The 20,001-nt window shown below is 35.2% G+C and overlaps 1 protein-coding gene across 1 annotated transcript in view; it reads left to right on the plus strand.

The window, feature by feature from the left end:
• The first annotated feature begins 91 nt into the window (after positions 1-91).
• LOC108912510 (GPI ethanolamine phosphate transferase 3) overlaps positions 92-20,001 on the plus strand; it is a 27,580-nt gene continuing 7,670 nt past the window's right edge. The window contains exons 1-2 of the mRNA XM_023456848.1: positions 92-107; positions 5,096-6,802. Of these exons, the coding sequence (XP_023312616.1) occupies positions 92-107; positions 5,096-6,802 (1,723 nt within the window). The remainder of the gene's footprint in view (positions 108-5,095; positions 6,803-20,001) is intronic.

Here is a 20,001-nt window from a genome sequence, read left to right on the forward strand (position 1 = left end):
TGGAAATGTTAACACCACACCAAATTTGATTCAATTTGTTATAAGCATACCAAATATTTCGTAAATAATGTGATTTTAACAACCGACCAATATGGCCCTGTACAGTGGTAATGTTCATTTCCAAGTTTAAACTGATATTGAATATGCAATATAATATACCGGGTGATTCAGCTAAAACTCCGCGGGCTAATTACTTGGAAACAAAAGAAGATATATACGTTCTGCGAGTTCTGTTTGTTAAATATACAAAGTGATTTTATTTTTGTGTAGAAATAATGCCATTGGGATGGACGTCGCCGGCGGCGTCGGGATGCCGAGAAAATATTTTTTCATTGCAGGATCTTTAAAAATATAACTATCTAAAAGTAAAGTCTTGTTTCAACGTTTTTTGTCATATACACTTTTTCGTCAACATTAGTATTTTTTGAGATATCCTATTTTGATATCCTATTTTGAACACCATATTTTTTTAAATACGGTTTCGTTGGCTTTTACTTGAAGTTCTGTATAGCAGTATTTATAAAGAACACTGTTCAACATGATGCAGTTCAGATGCAGTTACTGCATTCGAGTTGCCCTAATGCTTACATTCGTAAATGATACAATATGCAACATTATCTAGTAGGTTTATGTCACATGTTATTTATATAATTGTCAAATAACCAATAAATTGTATGACAGTTTAGTGGTAATCAGGTTTTCTGTTTGTGCTTTATTAAAAAAAAACGCATTATAGTTCAATATAGTAATGCCGAAAAGTTTGATATTATGATGATTTATGGTGAATGCCGTAGAAACGCAAGAGCTGCTACTAGATTGTATAGGCTACGATATCCTAATCGCCGACGACAGCCAAACAACAAAACATTTAAAAATTTAGCAACAAATTTAATGCAATATGGCAGCTTTCAGAAAAGTAAACGTGGCCGAGTACGGACTATCAGAAATAATGACAATGTGGCACAAATTTTGCAGACTGTTGAGAACAATCCAACAATTTCATTAAGGAATATTTCGGAAGAAACTGGAATTTCGTATTCCTCCTGTCATAGAATGCTCTCTGATAATAGGTTCCATCCATTCAAAGCAACCATTGTTCATCATTTGAGACCCGATGATTATCAACGCAGATTAGATTTTCTTGCTAATTTTTCCGTATTGTACGAAGAAGATAATACCATAACGAAGAAAATACTATGGACTGATGAAAGCCGTTTCCATAACAATGGTGTGGTAAATATGCACAATTGTCATTATTGGTCAGACGTAAATCCAAAATGGACCAAAATATCTCACAACCAAAATATTTTTGGAATTAATGTTTGGTGTGGTATTTTGGATGGCAATTTAATAGGACCATATTTTTATGAGGGTAAACTAAATGGTCAAATGTATTTAAACTTCCTCCAAAATGAATTACCCGAGTTATTAGAAAACATCTCTATTAATGTGCGGCGCAGTTTGTGGTTTCAGCAAGACGGTGCTCCCCCACACAATGCAAGAATTGTCACAGATTATTTGCACGCCACATATGGCGACAGGTGGTTTGGAACAAATGGACCAATTTGTTGGCCTGCACGTGCACCAGACTTGACTCCCCTTGATTTTTTCTTGTGGGGTCATTTAAAAAATATTGTGTATGAAGAGCCAATAGAGGATTTGGCCGATTTATGCAACAAAATTCAGGCAGCCTGTACTGCAATTGACCGTCACACATTATTGAGTGCCTGTGATACCGCACTGAGACGACGATTCGAAATGTGTATCTACCAAAATGGAGAAAATTTTGAACAGCTCCTTTAGTGTACTAATTCATTTTAATCATTTTTACTTATAGTTTATTTTAATTTTCTTGAATAAAAGTTTATTAGTAAGTTAATATTCTTTAACAATAGTAAGATGTACTTTGTACCTTTATTCAGTACTTATTAGTGATATTATTTTTGCAAAATTCTTTTTTTCAAATCATACCGATTTATTAATTCCTAATATTTAAAGTAAAAGTCAACGAAACTGTATTTAAAAAAATATGGTGTTCAAAATAAATAATGGGATATCTCAAAAAATACTAATGTTGACGAAAAAGTATATATGACAAAAAACGTTGAAAAAATACTTTACTCTTAGATAGTTATATTTTTAAAGTTCCTGCAATGAAAAAATATTTTCTCGGCGTCCCGACGCCGGCGACGTCCATCCCAATGGCATTATTTCTACACAAAAATAAAATCACTCTGTACATTTAACAAATAAAACTCGCAGAACGTATATATCTTCTTTTGTTTCCAAGTAATTAGCCCGCGGAGTTTTAGCTGAATCACCCGGTATCGACTAGGCGGTATCTGTTTTGGTTTGAGTGAATCGTACATCCACGGAGATTTTTGGCTTTTTGGCTTTCAAATATCACTAGAAATGAAAATTTTTCTATGCGTATAAAAAAAAATGTGGGCTTAACTTTTGGCGGCACAATATGTTAAAATATTCGAAAAATGTCATATTTTTCCTATTTAATTATGTTATCTTTTCAAGAGTTGATTTTAGTCGAAAAAGGAAGAGAAAGAATTGTTTGTAGTTAATTTTTTTACAAAATATGACTAGTTACAAATCGAATGAATCATGATTATTATAGTAAAAATCGAAAAAATCCGCCAAAAAACATTACTTTTTAGGGAATTTTTTGGGGTCTTTAAATTGGGTATAGGACCTTCATACTTAACTCAAGAAAACTTCATGTTATGTAGAATCATCACGCCAAATTTCATCAAAATCGGTTTGATAGATTTTGCATAATAATTTTGCAATCCAAATTTTGAAAAAAAATTGCAAATTTTCAAACTTTTGGACAGCAAAAACCAAGGCCCTTAGATACTTGAAAATTTAATTACGTATAGAAGGGCTCTCAATCTTTCAAACGCTTTTTGAAAAATTCGAATCCGTCAATTAGGAGAGCGGTTGTTTAAACATTGGTGGAATTTTTGTACTTATAAACAATTAGAATAACTTTGTGAATATTCAATAAAATCAAATTTTTTAAAGCAGGTTTTAAAAGTTATTGGAAAGATGCTTCTTAAAAAAACAGATCGATTGGTCAATTAGTTACGTAGTTATAGCCGATCAAAGTTATCTGTCATTTACACTAAATGTACTGGGACATTCGGGATAATTTTTCGAAAAATACCTTTGGTATTCCGAATACTTACCAGGTCTAAGTTTGCAATACTTTTCTTCATTGGCAACCTACTTCAAAACGTGTTTAAAGTTATTTATGCAAGCGAGAAATTCAAGAAACTCGTACGGGTGGTGGTGGTGGTGGGGGAAGCAGAAAGCGCGGCCGCTTCGGCCTACTCGAAATTTAATCGGCGAGTTCAAAACCGCGACGCGCTTAAAAATTTTTAACATCTCAGCTTCTAGAGGTCCGATTTTGATGATTTTTTTTTATACCACCCGTACGATTTTCTTGAATTTCTCGCTTGCATAAATAACTTTAAACACGTTTTAAAGTATGTTGCCAATGAAGAAAAGTATTGCAAACTTAGACCTGATAAGTACTCGGCATACCAAAGGTATTTTTCGAAAAATTAGCCGAGATGTCCCAGTACATTTAGTGTAATTGACGGTTAACTTTGTTGGGTTATAACTACGTAACTAATTGACCAATCGATTTGTTTTTTTTAAAGAAGTGTCTTTCCAAGAACTTTTGAAACCTATTTTAAAAAATTTGATTTGGTTGAATATTCACAGTTATTCTAATTGATTAAAAATTCGACCAATGTTTAAACAAGCGCCAGAGCTCTCCTAATTGACAACCAAATCACAATCAGGCTAACTCACCTAACCCTGGGAACAGTGTGTTTAGTCGATAATTTTTTCTTGAAATAATTAAATTTCACACCACAAGGGGCTAACCCGCCTACCCTTTGGTAGGGTAGGCGGGTTAGTGTCCGTGAAGTTTTGGACTTTGCGCCCATTTTTGCGACATTTGTTCAGGACGCCTAGATACGTAACATATAAAAAAATTCAGCCAATTTAACCGGGAGCCATTGCCCATAAGAATTGTGCGGGGTCCTTTTTGTATCTAAACCCCTAATCGGAAATGAGCCGTTTTGGACCTGTAGCAATTTTTGTCCAATAACGTAATATTATCTCGTTGACTATGTGTATTTAAGTAATTTTTATTAGGGATAAGGCAAAAAATGATTTGAAACAAAATAAACATCTCTTCTGATAAGTGTTTACCAACTACATGTTCTACACACGGTGTTGGTAAAAATTGATTTTATCCACAACTGTGTCATAAAAGCTCTATTGCACGTATCTAATATAGCCATGCAATGTCGTCTGTGGAATAGTGAAAGAAATGAACAGAGCTATCACTTAAAATGTGTAACAATTGAGTGTTTCATATTTGTTTTGTTTGCGACGAAATTTTGCTTCTAAGGTGTTGAAATGGACCAATTTACGTTCGATGAGTATGCAGACATGCATTTTATTTATGGCGAAGCAAAATGCAACGCTAGAGAAGCTGAGCGCTTCTCGAATCACCTACATCCTTGCCGAACAACATTTTCTTCAAGCCGTCGTCAGTTAAGAGAAAAAGTCAACTTTAAACCAGATATAGGAAGTTGACATCTACGAACTGCACTGACAGTTGTCATTGAGAAAGAGGTTTTGCATTGAACTAAAGAACAAGCCGTTTTGCACGATTACTATAAATTTATTATTTTTGCGTTATCCTTAATAAAATTACTTAAATATCGAAGCGTTTTGAGGTCAACGTAATAACATTATGTTTTTAAATAAAAATTGCTACAGGGCCCAAACGGCTCCTTTCCGACTAGGGGTTTATATACAAAAATTTTCTTCCGCAATGTCCTCTATAACCCCCTCAAGTTTGGCGACATCTTTTTGAAACACTCTCTATAGGTAATTGTAAAAATTCGATTGTAACAGATATGTTTTAGCAGAAGTATGTTAATCGTTTGTACGAAAAACGAATTAGAAAATCTGTTTTTTAACCATTTTTTGTTTCAGCGACAGTTCTCTTCCCTAATTTGTCATTCTGAGGTGAGCTTAATAAAAAAATTTGTATTTTCAGGTGATCACGGTGGTGAAAGTGAGGAAGAAGTTACTGCCGGATTTTTTGTTTACTCTAAGCAACCTCTATTAAACCTAGATGGAACAAAAGACTCTGTGAAGCAAGTAGATATTGTTCCAACTTTAGCTGCTATCCTTGGAGTTCCAATACCGTTTCAAAATTTAGGGATACTGATTCCGAATTGTTTACCAATCACAAATGAATCATTTGAAATCGAAACCTGGCGCTTAGTTCTTTATCATTTATGGGTTAATGTTAATCAAGTTCAAAATTACATTAAAGAATATTCTGAGAGTACAAATACTTTCAATGAAGATATATTAAATAAGTTTTATCAGATGTATTTTTTATTAAAAACAGAATTAATCTCTGTTAATAATGAAGAACATTTTTTACACTTGTATGAAGATATTGTAAATTTTTTATTTAATTTACGTAAAATGTGTGAGAATGTTTGGATACAATTTGACTCATTTTCCATGACAAGAGGATTATTATTTTTATTTACATCCCTGTTTTTTGTATTTGTGATAACAGACGGTATACCCTATAACAGATTATCCGAAATTTTTATGAGTTCATTCGTTTTATGTTCCTGTATAATGTTATTTTTAGCAGCTGCTTCTGGATTTGTTTTATATTATTTTGAAATTGTTGATAGTTTATTAAGCGTGATTATTTTCTTTACAGGCATTGTATCACAAATGATTTTTGTTATTCTCATTGTCCAGAACTGGGAACTGATTAGTCTAAATTGGTATGATAGGAACAAAAAAGAAAAAATACCTAATTTAATATGTCGAATAGTTTTAGCATTCAATATTTGTGGGTTATTTTCAAATAGTTATATAATTGAGGAATCTTTTGTTCTTCTGTTTTTGTTAATTACCGTTATACTTGTAGGAACAGCAAAAGTTACATTGTTCAATAACATGAATATCAAATGCAGAAGCAATTTAACAAATATTTTAAAGTGGCCTAAATTAAAGTTGTTATTATTTTCTGTTTGTATAGCAACATTAGTAAGGGTTTCAATGTATTTTTGGCGCTGCAGAGAAGAACAACAGTGGTGTTTTGGAAATCCACATGAAGTCAGCAATATAACTGTAAAAATAGAAACGACTAAAATACAGTGGGCCATTGCAGTTATTTCTTTAGCAGTATTTGTTTTTATGACAAAAGAATGGTTAAGAAACTGTGGGAATTTAAATGGATACTCATTAACAGTAATTCTTGTTAAATTTGTGCCTACTGTTATTGTGGTGTGCATAGGTGGTTATTGGGTATTAAAAAGACTTCCATCGAATAAAAGGCAACCGAATCCATTTAAATTTGTTGAGGCACTAGCATGGTTAACATATGCACTAACTTTATTTGGTATAGTAGCAACTATTATAAAACCTTTGTGTACATATATTATTCCGGGAAGAAATTTCATAGAAGAGGAGAATAAAATTTCAATATTGTTTAAGAAAATTAAGAGCACCCTATTGGAACAACAACAATCTAATGAAGAAATTCCAATTATTTGTGGATTAGGAAGTGTCTACAGTACAGCATTTATTATCATTGGTATTTATGTGACACTGATATTTAGTTTATTACTCAGTGACACCTTCGCACCATCCGCTGTAATTATGTTTCTAACAGCAGCATTTATTTTAATTATAACAGCAGTTTTAAGAATTGAGAAAGCAACTTCCCAAGGTAATTTTATTTTACAATATTCTTTTGTGTTTAAAAACGTTAATTACCTAAAAACAATTACAAGTATTTTTTAATTTAGTGTCAGTAAATTTGCTGTCAATCAGTGTGAATTAGTCTTAAATAGTCTTAAGATTCATTTTTCAGTTTTAATAAGTGAAATTATTTCTTCTATTTATCATTTTGGTCTGTTAAATTTGCTTGATATTTCACTGTTCGTGCTCAGTTAGATGAGAATACTGCCAGCGTGAGGTAATGGAAATGTAAAGAAAATAACAAATCCACAACATCTGTAAGAAGTAATTTCACTGGATATTGGCTGTAAATGTCTAAACTACCGTCAGCTGTTGAACATAGTAAAGTTACATAGCCAATTCTTCATTTTTTAGAATTGTTAAGTTACAATTTTGCCACCTTAGGGGCCTTAGAGGAATAAGTTTGCTCAGGTAGATTTTCCATAAGAACATATTTTAAACGGACACTATAGGTACTTTTAATGCATTTTGGAATTACACCCACTTTTCTAATTCAATTTTTACGTTTTATTTCCTAAAAAGGTCATGGTTTGACCTACTGAAAAGTTTTAATTGCCATTTTGGCTTGCAGGTAGTTTATTTATTGAACTTTTCCAATATACATATAAAATGTTTAATGAACACAGAAGCTTTTTAAAAATTAACAATTGCCGGATTCATAATTTAAAAAGTCTTGATTTCTTTAAATATATTACCAGCTTTAACAGAAAATATACACATATACAGGGTGTCCCACCAGGAGTCGCCACTATCGATATGTCGGAAATCTCGGAAAGTACTGATCCGCTAAATCTGAAAATTTGGCTACCTAGCCAAAGGCAGTAGGGCCAACATAGCTAAAATATTTAGAACTTTATGGTACTTCGAGTTATACCGGGAGTCGGCATTAACTTTCTTATTTTAAATGGGACACCATATATAATTGCGTTTTCGGATTCTACGTGAAATTTTATTGAATTGTATCGGATTTCGTTGTGGAGTTATTCGCCTTCAAAGAAAGAAGTTTGAAAATCAAATTCCAATTATAACTTCTAAGTCGTTACCATGATAACAATGAAACTTGGGCAATTAGAGTAACTCGTAGTAGTTTCCATTTCCAAGTTTAAACTGTTATTCAATATGCCTGGATTATACAGGGGCAGACGAAATTATCCATTTTTTGTCATTTTTCTTTCATAGTTTGATATTCTTCTCTCACTTTGCTAAAAAAAAGGTACACCTTATATCAGTCGATATCTTGTACCGTCTTTGAGAAAACCGAATTTTATTAACATATACAGGGTGTAACGGATGCTGATGGCCAAACTTCAGGGGGTTATTATACAAGTAATTTTCAACAAAAAAGTAATATAAGATTTTTTTGGAATGTTGATAGTTGCTCTTTTATTTAACATTTTTTGTTTTCAAAAAATTTTGCGCCTTTTTTCATAAAAACAAAAATATCTCTGTTATTCTTACAGCCACATCAAATTTAGACATACCATCGGAAAGGGCATTAAATTTACTACAAGACGAGCATATATGAGTGTTTAAAAAATCTTCTATACCAGGTGCTGTAAAAAGTTAAATGTAATAATTGTGAAATGAGCAAAATTAGTGGTATCTCCTTATTGGTGGTAACGCCAAAAATTTGTTAATGAGGACGTGTTTTTTCTTCAGCAAAAACTACTGTATTTAGTAAGCTCTTCAACGATATATCAACTTTTGAGTTTGCTATTTTTTTTTGGCAACAATATCGAGGGCAAAGGTAATAAAACCGTAAAAATTGAAAATACACAAACTTTATAATACATTATTTTTATTTTAAATCTGTTCGTATTACTCCATGCGTGTAGTTTTTGTGGGAGTTTCTTCAAAAAGCTGTTTTTTAACTCTCCCTCTTTCTTCTGTAATCCGCAATATTGTTACAAATGTGTTTTTGTTTAGAATGCGTCTTTCATGATAGATAAATGCCAAGGCGGCTGTGAAAAACAATATTGACACAACTGTCAAAGTCATAAAATTACTTTAGTGTTCTTGTTAATTACCTACTTAAGTATCTAAATTGAAGATGCCACGTTTTTTCACAAATAACGAGTATCGAGATATTTTATTTGTGTATGGTGTTTGCAATGGAAATTCTAGAGCAGCAGTTGCAGAATATTCTCGCCGCTATCCTGAAAGACGCATTCCAAACAGAAAAACTTTTGTAACTACATTTCGGGTTTTGGGAGAAACAGGCAGTGTTCCAGGACCTCATCGTCTAAATGCCGATCGAGTAAATCGTCATCAAGACCAAATTATAACAGCGCTTTTTGAAGAAACTCCCACATTAAGTACACGCAGGGCAGCAATACAACTTGGGAGAATTTCGCATACGTCAGTTCACAGAAGTCTCAGAAGGAACAACCTTCACCCTTATCATTTGACCCCTGTTCAAAGTTTACTGGATCGTGATAGGGCAGAACGTGTTCAGTTTTGTCAGTGGTATATCCAACAAACTAATAGAGATCCCCAATTTTACAAGCATATAATTTGGACTGACGAGTCAACATTTACCAGAGATGGCATATTTAATTATCATAATGACCATACGTGGGCACCTGTGAATCCTCATGCTGTCAGGCCCTCCAATAATCAATACAGATTCAAAGTTAACGTATGGATGGGTATAATTGGAAATTACGTTCTTAGACCAATTATACTAGAAAATACATTAAATGCAGAGGCATTTCTTGATCTTCTTCAGAACGAACTGCATAATATATTAGAAGAAGTTCCTTTAAATTTTCGGATTAATTCCTGGCTTCAAATGGATGGTTGCCCTGCACATAACAGCAGGGAGATTCGCGCATGGCTAAATGAGCATTATGAAGATAGATGGATAGGACGCTTTGGTACAGTTAGGTGGCCTCCTCGAAGTCCTGATCTAACTCCGTTAGACTTCTTTTGGTGGGGTAGATTAAAATCTTTGGTATATGAAGTACCAATTGAAACTCGAGAACAGCTCGAACAAAGGATTTTTGCTTGTTGGGAGCTACTTCGACAGCAAAATGGAGAAGTGCGTCGCACAGTTGCTTCCGTGCGGAGAAGGTGCGCTTTATGTATCCGTCAAGGGGGAGGTTACATCGAAAATTATTAAGTCATTGTAAATATGTTACTAAGTTATAAATAATTTTTTCAACAATTTTGTTACTTTAATTTAAAAAAGCAGTCTTAAAATAAAAATAAAGTACTATAAAGTTTGTGTATTTTCGATTTTTACGGTGTTTATTACCTTTGCCCTTGATATTGTTGCCAAAAAAAAATAGTAAACTCAAAAGTTGATATATCGTTGAAGAGCTTACTAAATACAGTAGTTTTTGCTGAAGAAAAAACACGTCCTCATTAACAAATTTTTGGCGTTATCACCAATAAGGAGATACCACTAATTTTGCTCATTTCACAATTATTACATTTAACTTTTTACAGCACCTGGTATAGAAGATTTTTTAAACACTCATATATGCTCGTCTTGTAGTAAATTTAATGCTCTTTCCGATGGTATGTCTAAATTTGATGTGGCTGTAAGAATAACAGAGATATTTTTGTTTTTATGAAAAAAGGAGCAAAATTTTTTGAAATCAAAAAATGTTAAATAAAAGAGCAACTATCAACATTCCAAAAAAATCTTATATTACTTTTTTGTTGAAAATTACTTGTATAATAACCCCCTGAAGTTTGGCCATCAGCATCCGTTACACCCTGTATATTTTTACATAAATGCGATACATTTTTTGTAAAAATCTTGGTTTCTTATTACCATTGCACGGCTCGTGCGCCTTGACCCACCGTACAGTTATGCTGTTGGAAAATGAGACCACGACCAGTGCCTGGTGGCATTCCCATACTGACATAGTCATTATCTTATGATTACGTAAGATCAGTAATGCTTGTCTACTATCTGTGTAAATTCTGATGGTTTTACCCGCAGTATGCCTACGGGCAATTTCTTTAGCGTGTGGTGTTCGGTCGCAGACGCCGAACTAGTACAGTCACTTTAAACAGTCCGGGTTCACTCGGTGGAGAAGTGTTCTCCAAGGTTCGGGAATATTAGAAGATTCGGTATACAAATAAAACTTTTATTTTCTAAAATAAATCCCATTCTGAAAACACAGGTAGAGTAGTTTCAAAATCTCATGAGCCGCGAAAGGCGTGGCGTATCCGCATAATTCTTCTAATAAGTACGTTGTGAAAACATTGACTCAGAATTAGACCACGTGCCTCATTACAACTAGAAATGAACTAAAGCGCTCGGGCATCAATAAAGTCAGCTGACGTCACTGGCGAACATTCGTTATATACAGGGTGGTCCGAATTTTATGCAGGAAACTTCGAGGGTAGATAGATCTCTTTAAAATAATAGCTGTTTGCCTTATAAACATTGGACTGGAACGGCCTCGTTTTAGAGATACAGGGTGTTGAAGTTGTTAAAAAAATTAAATTTTGTGTTTATATCTCCGGAATCTATTCACCGATCTCAATAAAATTTAGTACAGATAATGTATGACAGTAGGCCTTGCATTACCTAAAATATTAGCTCTAAAGGTTCAACCAGTGGTGTACAACTGGACAGGATCACCCCTTTTTTATAAAAAAAAACCTACGCCACTGTATTTTTTACAAGTTATTGTAACGGATTTATATTCTAATGCACAAAATACTTAAAATAGGTAACTTGAATTTTTTCCGTAAATTTCACCGTTCTCAAGTTATTCATACCAATACAATCCCCTTGTGGCAGATACTTCTAACCATAATATTACAATAGTATTTATGTTTATGCTTAAAAGTAAGTGCAATTTGTAAGCACTTCAACAAAATTCTTTACACTCGTCGCTTTCATCTTTTTGGATTAAAAAACGTCTCGGCAACTCGGGATGAGTAAATCGAAAATTTGAAAAGTTCTACATAAAGATGGTAGAAATCCGTACCATTTACAACCTGTGCAAAATTTACTTCCGGAAGATGCAGAGAGACACCTGAATTTTTGTCAGTGGTTGTTAAAGTCACAACATAATCCAGAATTCTTACTAAAAATACTTTGGATCGATGAAGCTACGTTCAATCCTCATGAAATTCGAACAAGATCTTTTCAAGACGAATTTTCTGTGAAAGTGTGGCTCGGAATAATTCGCAATAAAGTTTGTGGACCTTTCTTCTTGCTACCATCCAAATTCCCAATAATTTCTAAACTCTCTAGAAAACCATCTATTTGAATTATTACTTTCAAGCATAAACATAAATATTCTTGTAATATTATGGTTTGAAATGTCTGCCACAAGGGGACTGTATTGGTATGAATAACTTGAGAACGGCGAATCTTAGGGAAAAAATTCAAGTTACCTTTTTTACGTATTTAGTGCATTAGAATATAAATCCGTTACAATATGTTGTAAAAAATACAGTGGCGTAGGTTTTTTTTATAAAAAGGGGGCGACCCCTGTCCAGTTGTACACCACTGGTTGAACCTCTAGAGCTCGCATTTTAGGGAATGCAAGGCCTACTGTCATACATTATCTGTACCAAATTTTATTGAGATCGGTTAATAGATTCCGGAGATATAAACAAAAAATCAATTTTTTTTAACAACTTCAACACCCTGTATCTCTAAAACGAGGCCGTTCTAGACCTATGTTTATAAGGCAAACACCTATTATTTTAAAGAGATCTATCTGCCCTCGAAGTTTCCTGCATAAAATTCGGACCACCCTGTATATATATATTGCTTAAAATAATAAAGAATAGCACTTTATTATGATATTTGTAATCTGAATCAAAGGCTTGTTTAAGATACGAGAGCTCGAGATATAGACTGTGAATAATAGATGTAATGTTTTTAGGACGTAGAATAATTTAAGCGACGGACGGTCGGAATTATGTTTCTGCGCATACGAAGGTCAAAGCTCATAATATTTTGAAACAACTCTAATACTAATAATAATGACCTACCCATACAAATAACATAAACACCGGAATACCTACTGTCGCGAAGGCAACACGTAGGTCTTGAGTATATCGCGACGACGCCGGGTGTCGCGGAAGAAAACACCCGGAGTCGGCCACAAGGTAGACGTCGGGTACCGCGGAAAGGCCTGCTAAGTACCCGGAGTCGGAGTCCAAGTGTGTACCTTACCTTGAACGCCGCGGAAGAGACCTGCTAAACGCTCTGGTTAGGACACCCAGAGGAGGGTTGAGTGCGGTGGAAAGACCTACTAAGCACTGCTTGGTGTAGGCGATTCCGTCGCTTTTATTCAGAACGGCTGGTAGTGCCATGTGCAACTTCAGCCGTTGAAACAGCGACTCGTAGGTCGTGTACAAAATCGCGGTGTGCCAAACAGTTATGGTACAGCGTGAGCAAAAATAAAAAAGGTTCATTACATCCCGCCCTCTCTTCGTAAAAAAATAACATTTTTTTTCCTAACATTTTAACCTAATATAAATCGGTAACAAAAAAATATTTAAATACTACTAAACAAATTTCACTTTTATAGTCGCGAAATTCCTGACGTGGAGGGCTCGTCCTCTCGCCTTGGGGCAGCCAGCCATTTTACCCCTCCTGGAGTAATTAGACGCAGCAGATACCGTTGGTGACCCGGGATGTTAGGTGGTCGCAAGCTCCACCTGGAGATGCGGACAAGCAGCGGTCCCTTAGGTGGCGAGGGCATCCACCGTCCAGGAGTGACGGACAATGGAGTGGCTGGGAGTGGACTGATCCGCAGTGGTAGAGGCGTCACCGGGTCAGGGGTGGCCGACAGTGGCGATGCATACTGTTGCAGGACCTCCGGACTAGGGCCAAACAACTCCATCTTGGGTCGTGGTTGGTGTTGTTGGTTACATCTCTGTAAAAAAGTAACTTAGTGCGCGGGTTTAAGATCTTTTACATGATTTCGTCGAAATTATCGCCCCGTCTGTTCATTTTTTAGGTCGAATACCACCGGCTACCATAATCTTGTAATCAAGTATGGGCCTGAATATTTCGGCGCTAGCTTAGCGGTAAATCCTCGTACAGCGGAGGACAATTGATGTTCTCTCTTCATAACTCGGTCATCTAAGTGGCAAGTCCATTCTCTTCGGCGTAAATCGTAGTGCTTTTTCTGCGAACTATACGCTATGTCCAAGTTAATTCGTACGAAGTCGAAAACGTCTCTGAGCTGGTTTAAATGATCGGAGCGCCTTTCAATATCGGTAGCTTCATATTCGGGGACAGGTTCTTCGGTTTGGTCTTCTCGGAAAATACTTTTTGGCATCTCTAATTCTCGTCCGAAATTGGGGTGTGCTGGTGAGAATCCTGTGGACTCGTGACGTGTGGTATTCATGGCTAACATAAAATCGGGCAAATGTCGGTACCATTTCTTGTGGTCATTGTCACAAAACTGGGCTGTCATAGTTTATATGACTTTATTTGCTCTTTCGACGGGATACGTCTGCGGTGTATACGGTGGTTAGAATAGTTGTATTCCCAAGTCGGTTAAGAATTTACGCATTTGACGGTTCTTATATTGTACCCCGTTGTCGGAAATTAAAACCCTCGGGCATCCAAATCGAACAATAATCCTTTCGTGCAATGCTCTCCTTACTGCAGCGGCGGTAGATGGTTGAAATTATATCCATTTAGTGAACCGAATCCCTGAAAAACCACAATATATCGATTTCCAGACGTAGAGCCGGGGAAAAGGGCCAATTAAATCGGTACTAATTGTGTGCCAAGGTCCCCCTTGAGGGCGTGGCTGCATTTTTCCTGGTGGTCGTAATTGAGAATATTTATGTTGTTGACATATCTGACATTGTCGAACATATTTAGCAATTTCTCGGAACCTTCCGAGTCAATAGTAGTGTAGCTATGCGAGCTATGGTCTTAGCAACGCCTAAATGTCCGGCGGTCGGTCGATCATGACCTTCTTGCAGAATTTCAGATCGTCTTGGTGTTGATATACACAGTTTCCAAGGATCAGTCAGTTCGGGTTCTGTGAAGTCATATCGGTCGAAGAAATGTCGGTACAGTTTGACATCTTTAATACAGTAATCGAAATTTTTATCGGGATCTTGCTCCACCTCTTGAAATTTTCTTGTATATCAAGGACATGTCATTCATAGCATAAATTCCGGTACTATTGGTTTCGAAAATTGGATGTCTGGATAAAGCATCGGCTACTCGGTTTAAGACACCGGGTTTGTATCTACTCTCAAACTCGAACTGCTGAAATGCCACTACCCATCGGGCTAAAGAGCCGGTCGGATGTTGCAAATTCTGCAGCCATTTTAGGGACTGGTGATCAGTCTCGACTATAAAATGCTAACTCTCTAAACACTGTCTCATTTTCTGAATTCACCAAAATATAGCCAGGCATTCTTTCTTAGTAGTTGAGTAGTTTTTCTCCGATGGAGTTAAGGTTCGGCTGGCATAACTAATAATGTGGTCTTGTCCTTCCAGATTTTATATTAAAGCGGCTCCTAAGCCTTGATCGGATGCGTCGGTTTGCAGTACTAAGGGTTTTGTAAAATCGGGCGCGGGACAGGCAAGAACTGGTGCTTCGGTGAGCTTGGCTTTTAAAGAATTAAAAGCTTCTTGCTTGTCGGTCCAATTCCATTTCATCCCCTTTTTCAGTAATTTGGTCAGCGGTGCGGTAATGGTGGAAAATCTTGGTACGAATTTCCGGTACCAGGAAGGAATCCCTAAAAATCTCCTCACAGCTCACACGTTGGTAGGTGTCGGAATTTCTTTGATAGCGGCTACTTTATCGGGATCGGTCTGGATACCATTTTCACCGACTAAATAAGTTCGTTGAAAGAATTTACATTTCTCTGGGTTCGGTTTAAGTTTGGCCTCTTTTAGCCTACGGAAAACTTCTTTAAGGTTGGTTTTATGTTCTTCGTAATCTTTTCCCAGAACAATGATGTCGTCTAGATATGCAAATGCTTTCGCATGCAAGTCGGATCCCAAGACCTTATCCAATAGCCTTTGGAATGTAGCTGGAGCGGAATACAAGCCAAAAATAAAAATCGTTAATATTAAGATAAGAGAAATTCATTTTTATAAAAAAATTGTATGGTATTTCCTGTGTTTATTGAAAATTCACATGCACACGCATGTTCAAACAAACTGTCCTTTTCGGGGGAAAATGATGTGCAAAATGCGACTTGATAACCTCCTCATGGTGCACATCGGGTTCCTCTAATGTCAACAGTAATTATTGTCGTTATTTTTTATTTATGAGAGCATTTCACCGATTTCTGTCAAATATACGCTAATAGTATTTTTGCCTCCTGATCACGAATCCGGTGTCAGAATTGAGATATCACATCGCAGGAATTTCCTAACCTCAAAAAACAGGTAAAAAATAGCAAAAATTCATGAAAAAGTGCTAGGAAAAATTAAAAAAAATTTTTTCTATATTCAAATGTTCATTTATATAGCTAAGACCCCGCCCAACGAGAATCCGTGGTCATCATTCTAACCTAAAAAAAGAAACGGGTCAATTAAAGTCAGATATTACGAAATTTGGTATACAGGGGTTTTCTGGTCCGCTGACTACGGATCCGAGGTCAATTTTACAAAATTCAAAATGGCGGATCCAAAATGGCCGACCAAATTTTCAAATAATAAAAGAATCACAGCAAATTTGGTATACGGGGGTTTTCGAGGTCGCTGATTACGTATTCGAGGTCAGAACTGCGAAATATATTTTGTAATATTTTACTTTATAGCCTGAGTACCCAATCATGTGTTAATCTACCTTTTTTCGGCTATATCTTTTCTTTTTCTGTAAAAGATCTATTCACGGGTTAAATTTTGTAAATCTGTTCTCGAATTCGAAATACCAAATTAGGCACGAATTTGTTATTTTTTGAAAATTCGTGATATCTGACCTTAATTGACCCGTTTCTTTTGAGGTTAGAAAAAGACCCATCAATTTTGACCGCTAATTCAGGTTCGGCGGGGTCTTAACCCCTTAATGAACATTTGGATATAGAAAACAATTTTTTTTTTCTAGTTCTAGCACTTTTTCGTGAATGTTTGCTATTTTTGACCTGTTTTTGAGGTTAGGAAATTCCTGTGATGTGATAGCTCAATTCTGACACCGCATTCGTGATCAGGAGGCAAAAATACTACTGATAACATATGTCGCATGAAAAGTACAAACTACTTTTCTTTTTTTGTGTGACTGTGATTATTAAACAAGCCATTATATACCAATAAAGTTATATTTTGTGGGCCCTACCGTCTCCAGATGGGCATTTGGAGCTACGTAACCATGAAGAGTTTTGGTCACATATTATCAATTTTTCAGAAAATTTCACCGAAAGACCAATTCCATAAGGTGTGTGCGGGGTCCTTTAAATGGATAATTTCATCTGCTCCTGTATAATCCAGGCATATTGAATATCAGTTTAAACTTCGAAATGAACGTTACCATGAGCTACTTTAATTGCCCAAATTTCATTGTTGTATGACTTAGAAGTTATAATTGGAATTTGTTTTTCAAATTTCTTTCTTTGAAGGTGAATGACTTCACAACGAAGCCCGATAGGAAAAATTTTTAAACGAGTACTACAACTATTTTGACCTCCCCTGTATACTCCTTCATTTTTGACAAATCCTTGCCGGACACCCTGTATATATGTGTATTATACTGGAATATACAGGACCAGAAAATTAATATGAATTTTTGATAAAGCGATTTTTAATTCTAAACTAAAATGACTAAAAATTCAAATTAAAATTTCGGGAGCTAGCGACAAATACAAAAAAAAAGTTATTTTATAAGTAAAAAAGGATGTTAATTGGACTTTTTTGTTCAGAGCAAACAAGTTCCATTCCACGATATAGAGCACAAGATTGAATTTAATTTTTACAAAGATTTGGGCAGACAATACATCACTTATTTGATGTCGGAATTTTAACAGTACTTACGTAATAACCGAAATTTTCAAAGCAGAAAGATTACATTACCTTTTCACTACACCATTTCAGTAGAGATTACGTGGGTATTCTGCAGTCGATCTAAAAATAAAGACAAAACAAATTGTATTGACTTCAACATACAAAAAAATCTTGAAATTTTTTGGTAGAAGATATTAATTAATAATTAAATACTATACCTGTAAGGACAGTATTTATGTAAGAAAAATGGCTGCAAAAGTAGTAGGATGTGAATCTGTTTAGTGTGTATACCAAACTCATAAATAGCATAACGGAACTAGAAGAATTGCATGTCAGATGAATGCTTGGAAAATGAAGAAGGCCCCATTTTTACATTTTACAAGACAATGTTGGTATAAAATTACAATTTGTGATAAAAAGTTTTCATGTAATATGAAATTCTATAACATTTTTCAGAAAAGCCGTTGATAATTATTTATTTTATATATATCTATTTAAGGTCTGCCAGAAATTCCCAGACTTAGTCGAGTCAGAGCCATGTAAAGAGAAACGTTGCTCTAAAACAAAAGAAAGAAAATTAAAAAATATTCAAACGTTAATGGTGTGAGGTTATAACCAGCACAGTGGACCAAGAGACAAATAGACAAACAAGTTGTACCTGAGATATCCACTAGAACCCAAAGACCCAAAGAAGATGAGAAAAGCCGTACAAAACAGTTAACGAAAAAGTTATATGAAGAAAACGTCAGGAAGAAGATTGTCAAAAATCGAGTTAGAACTTAATTTGAGGTTTTAAAATCAAACGAATAGGTAGTTTCCAATACATTCTGCATGTAAATTTGTGCGTCGTCTAACAAGTACCTATTAGAATACAAGGAGAACAAAAATATAGTGACTTAAATAAGTACAAAAGAAATCAAGATACCGGGTAACTCAAAAAAAAAGTGGAAGGAAACAAAAGGTACCCATACTAGAGACTTATCTTCAAATAAATCTAAATATAAAAAAATTATTTGCAATTTAAAAAAATAACTAATAAAATAATAAAAAAATAATTTAAAATTAATTCAAAAAGTGAAAGTTAAGTTCAACGATAGTTAATATACAGTTTTTGTCTGTGGGAGAATTCGTTTTTGAGTAAGCGTCTAAGAGAATAAGGAAAAACAGTAACATAAATATTTTAGCTTGTGACGAACTTTCTACGTGTGACGATTTCACACGCAGAAAGTTCACACAAAAAGTCGTCGTCCGGGTAACAGCAGAGAAAAGTGTAAACCGGGGATCTTGACAAGAAAACCGCTTTATACAACTGATATACTCCCGTTTATTTACTAAAATTCACCACTAACAACTCTGTGACGGCCGGTACTAATATTCGGGAAATGTTGGAAAAACAGCAGCTTCTCCCGATTCGGCTCTTCACTCAGGTTGACGTCTATTTAGTGGGGATGGGCAACTGAGGAACTCCGAGAGGGAAAACGCCCCGGAATTTCAGGAACAGGTGGGAAGGGCCGACACACTATTCCCAGATGGAAGGATAAGGAGAGAGGTACCTTGGTAGGAAAGGGCCGATACCAAAGAGGAAGGAGAGGACTTTGAGTTGAGGAAATTGACGATCTGTCTTTTCATGCTCGGAGCTCGGCGTTTATAGCCGATTGGTGATGTAGGAAATTGTTCACCGGTACTTAAACTTACATTAAATACAAAATTCAGTTCATACATTATTAACATAGGAAAGGGCAATCGTTCATCGGAACAATTTAAGTTACCTATTGTTAAGCGTTGTGGCAACGTCTTTTATTTGCCATGGTAAACCGATTTTTATAATTTTTGGCCTAATAACTTAAAGAGCAGAGTAATTTTCAAACTCAATTTACTCGAAAACCATTGGAAATATCGATTTGGACAAAGATAATATTTTTTACGTAAAATTGTTAAGATTTTATAAATCTGTAGAGAAAATTGTAAAAAAATTGAAATAAAAAAAATTAAGCGCCGAAAACCCCCTTCACCAACCTAAATGGGACGCATATGATTTGCATGTCGAAAAACGGAGTAGCCCATGTTATTTAACGTAAAAAGTTACGTCAGACCCATAAATTTTTTTCTATTTATTTGCGCCCGTTTTGTCAAAACAGTTTTGTTTGAGCCCTTTTAAGGGCATATAACTTCCTAAGGGTGCGTTTTAGGGCACATGTTAATAGGAACTTTTTGGCTTATTTTAATGAGTTATAAACGCAGCAGAAGTTTGGAACCCTATTTTA

This window comes from Anoplophora glabripennis, unplaced genomic scaffold (genome assembly GCF_000390285.2).
Source record: "Anoplophora glabripennis isolate ALB-LARVAE unplaced genomic scaffold, Agla_2.0 scaffold921, whole genome shotgun sequence".
Taxonomy (NCBI): domain Eukaryota; kingdom Metazoa; phylum Arthropoda; class Insecta; order Coleoptera; family Cerambycidae; genus Anoplophora; species Anoplophora glabripennis.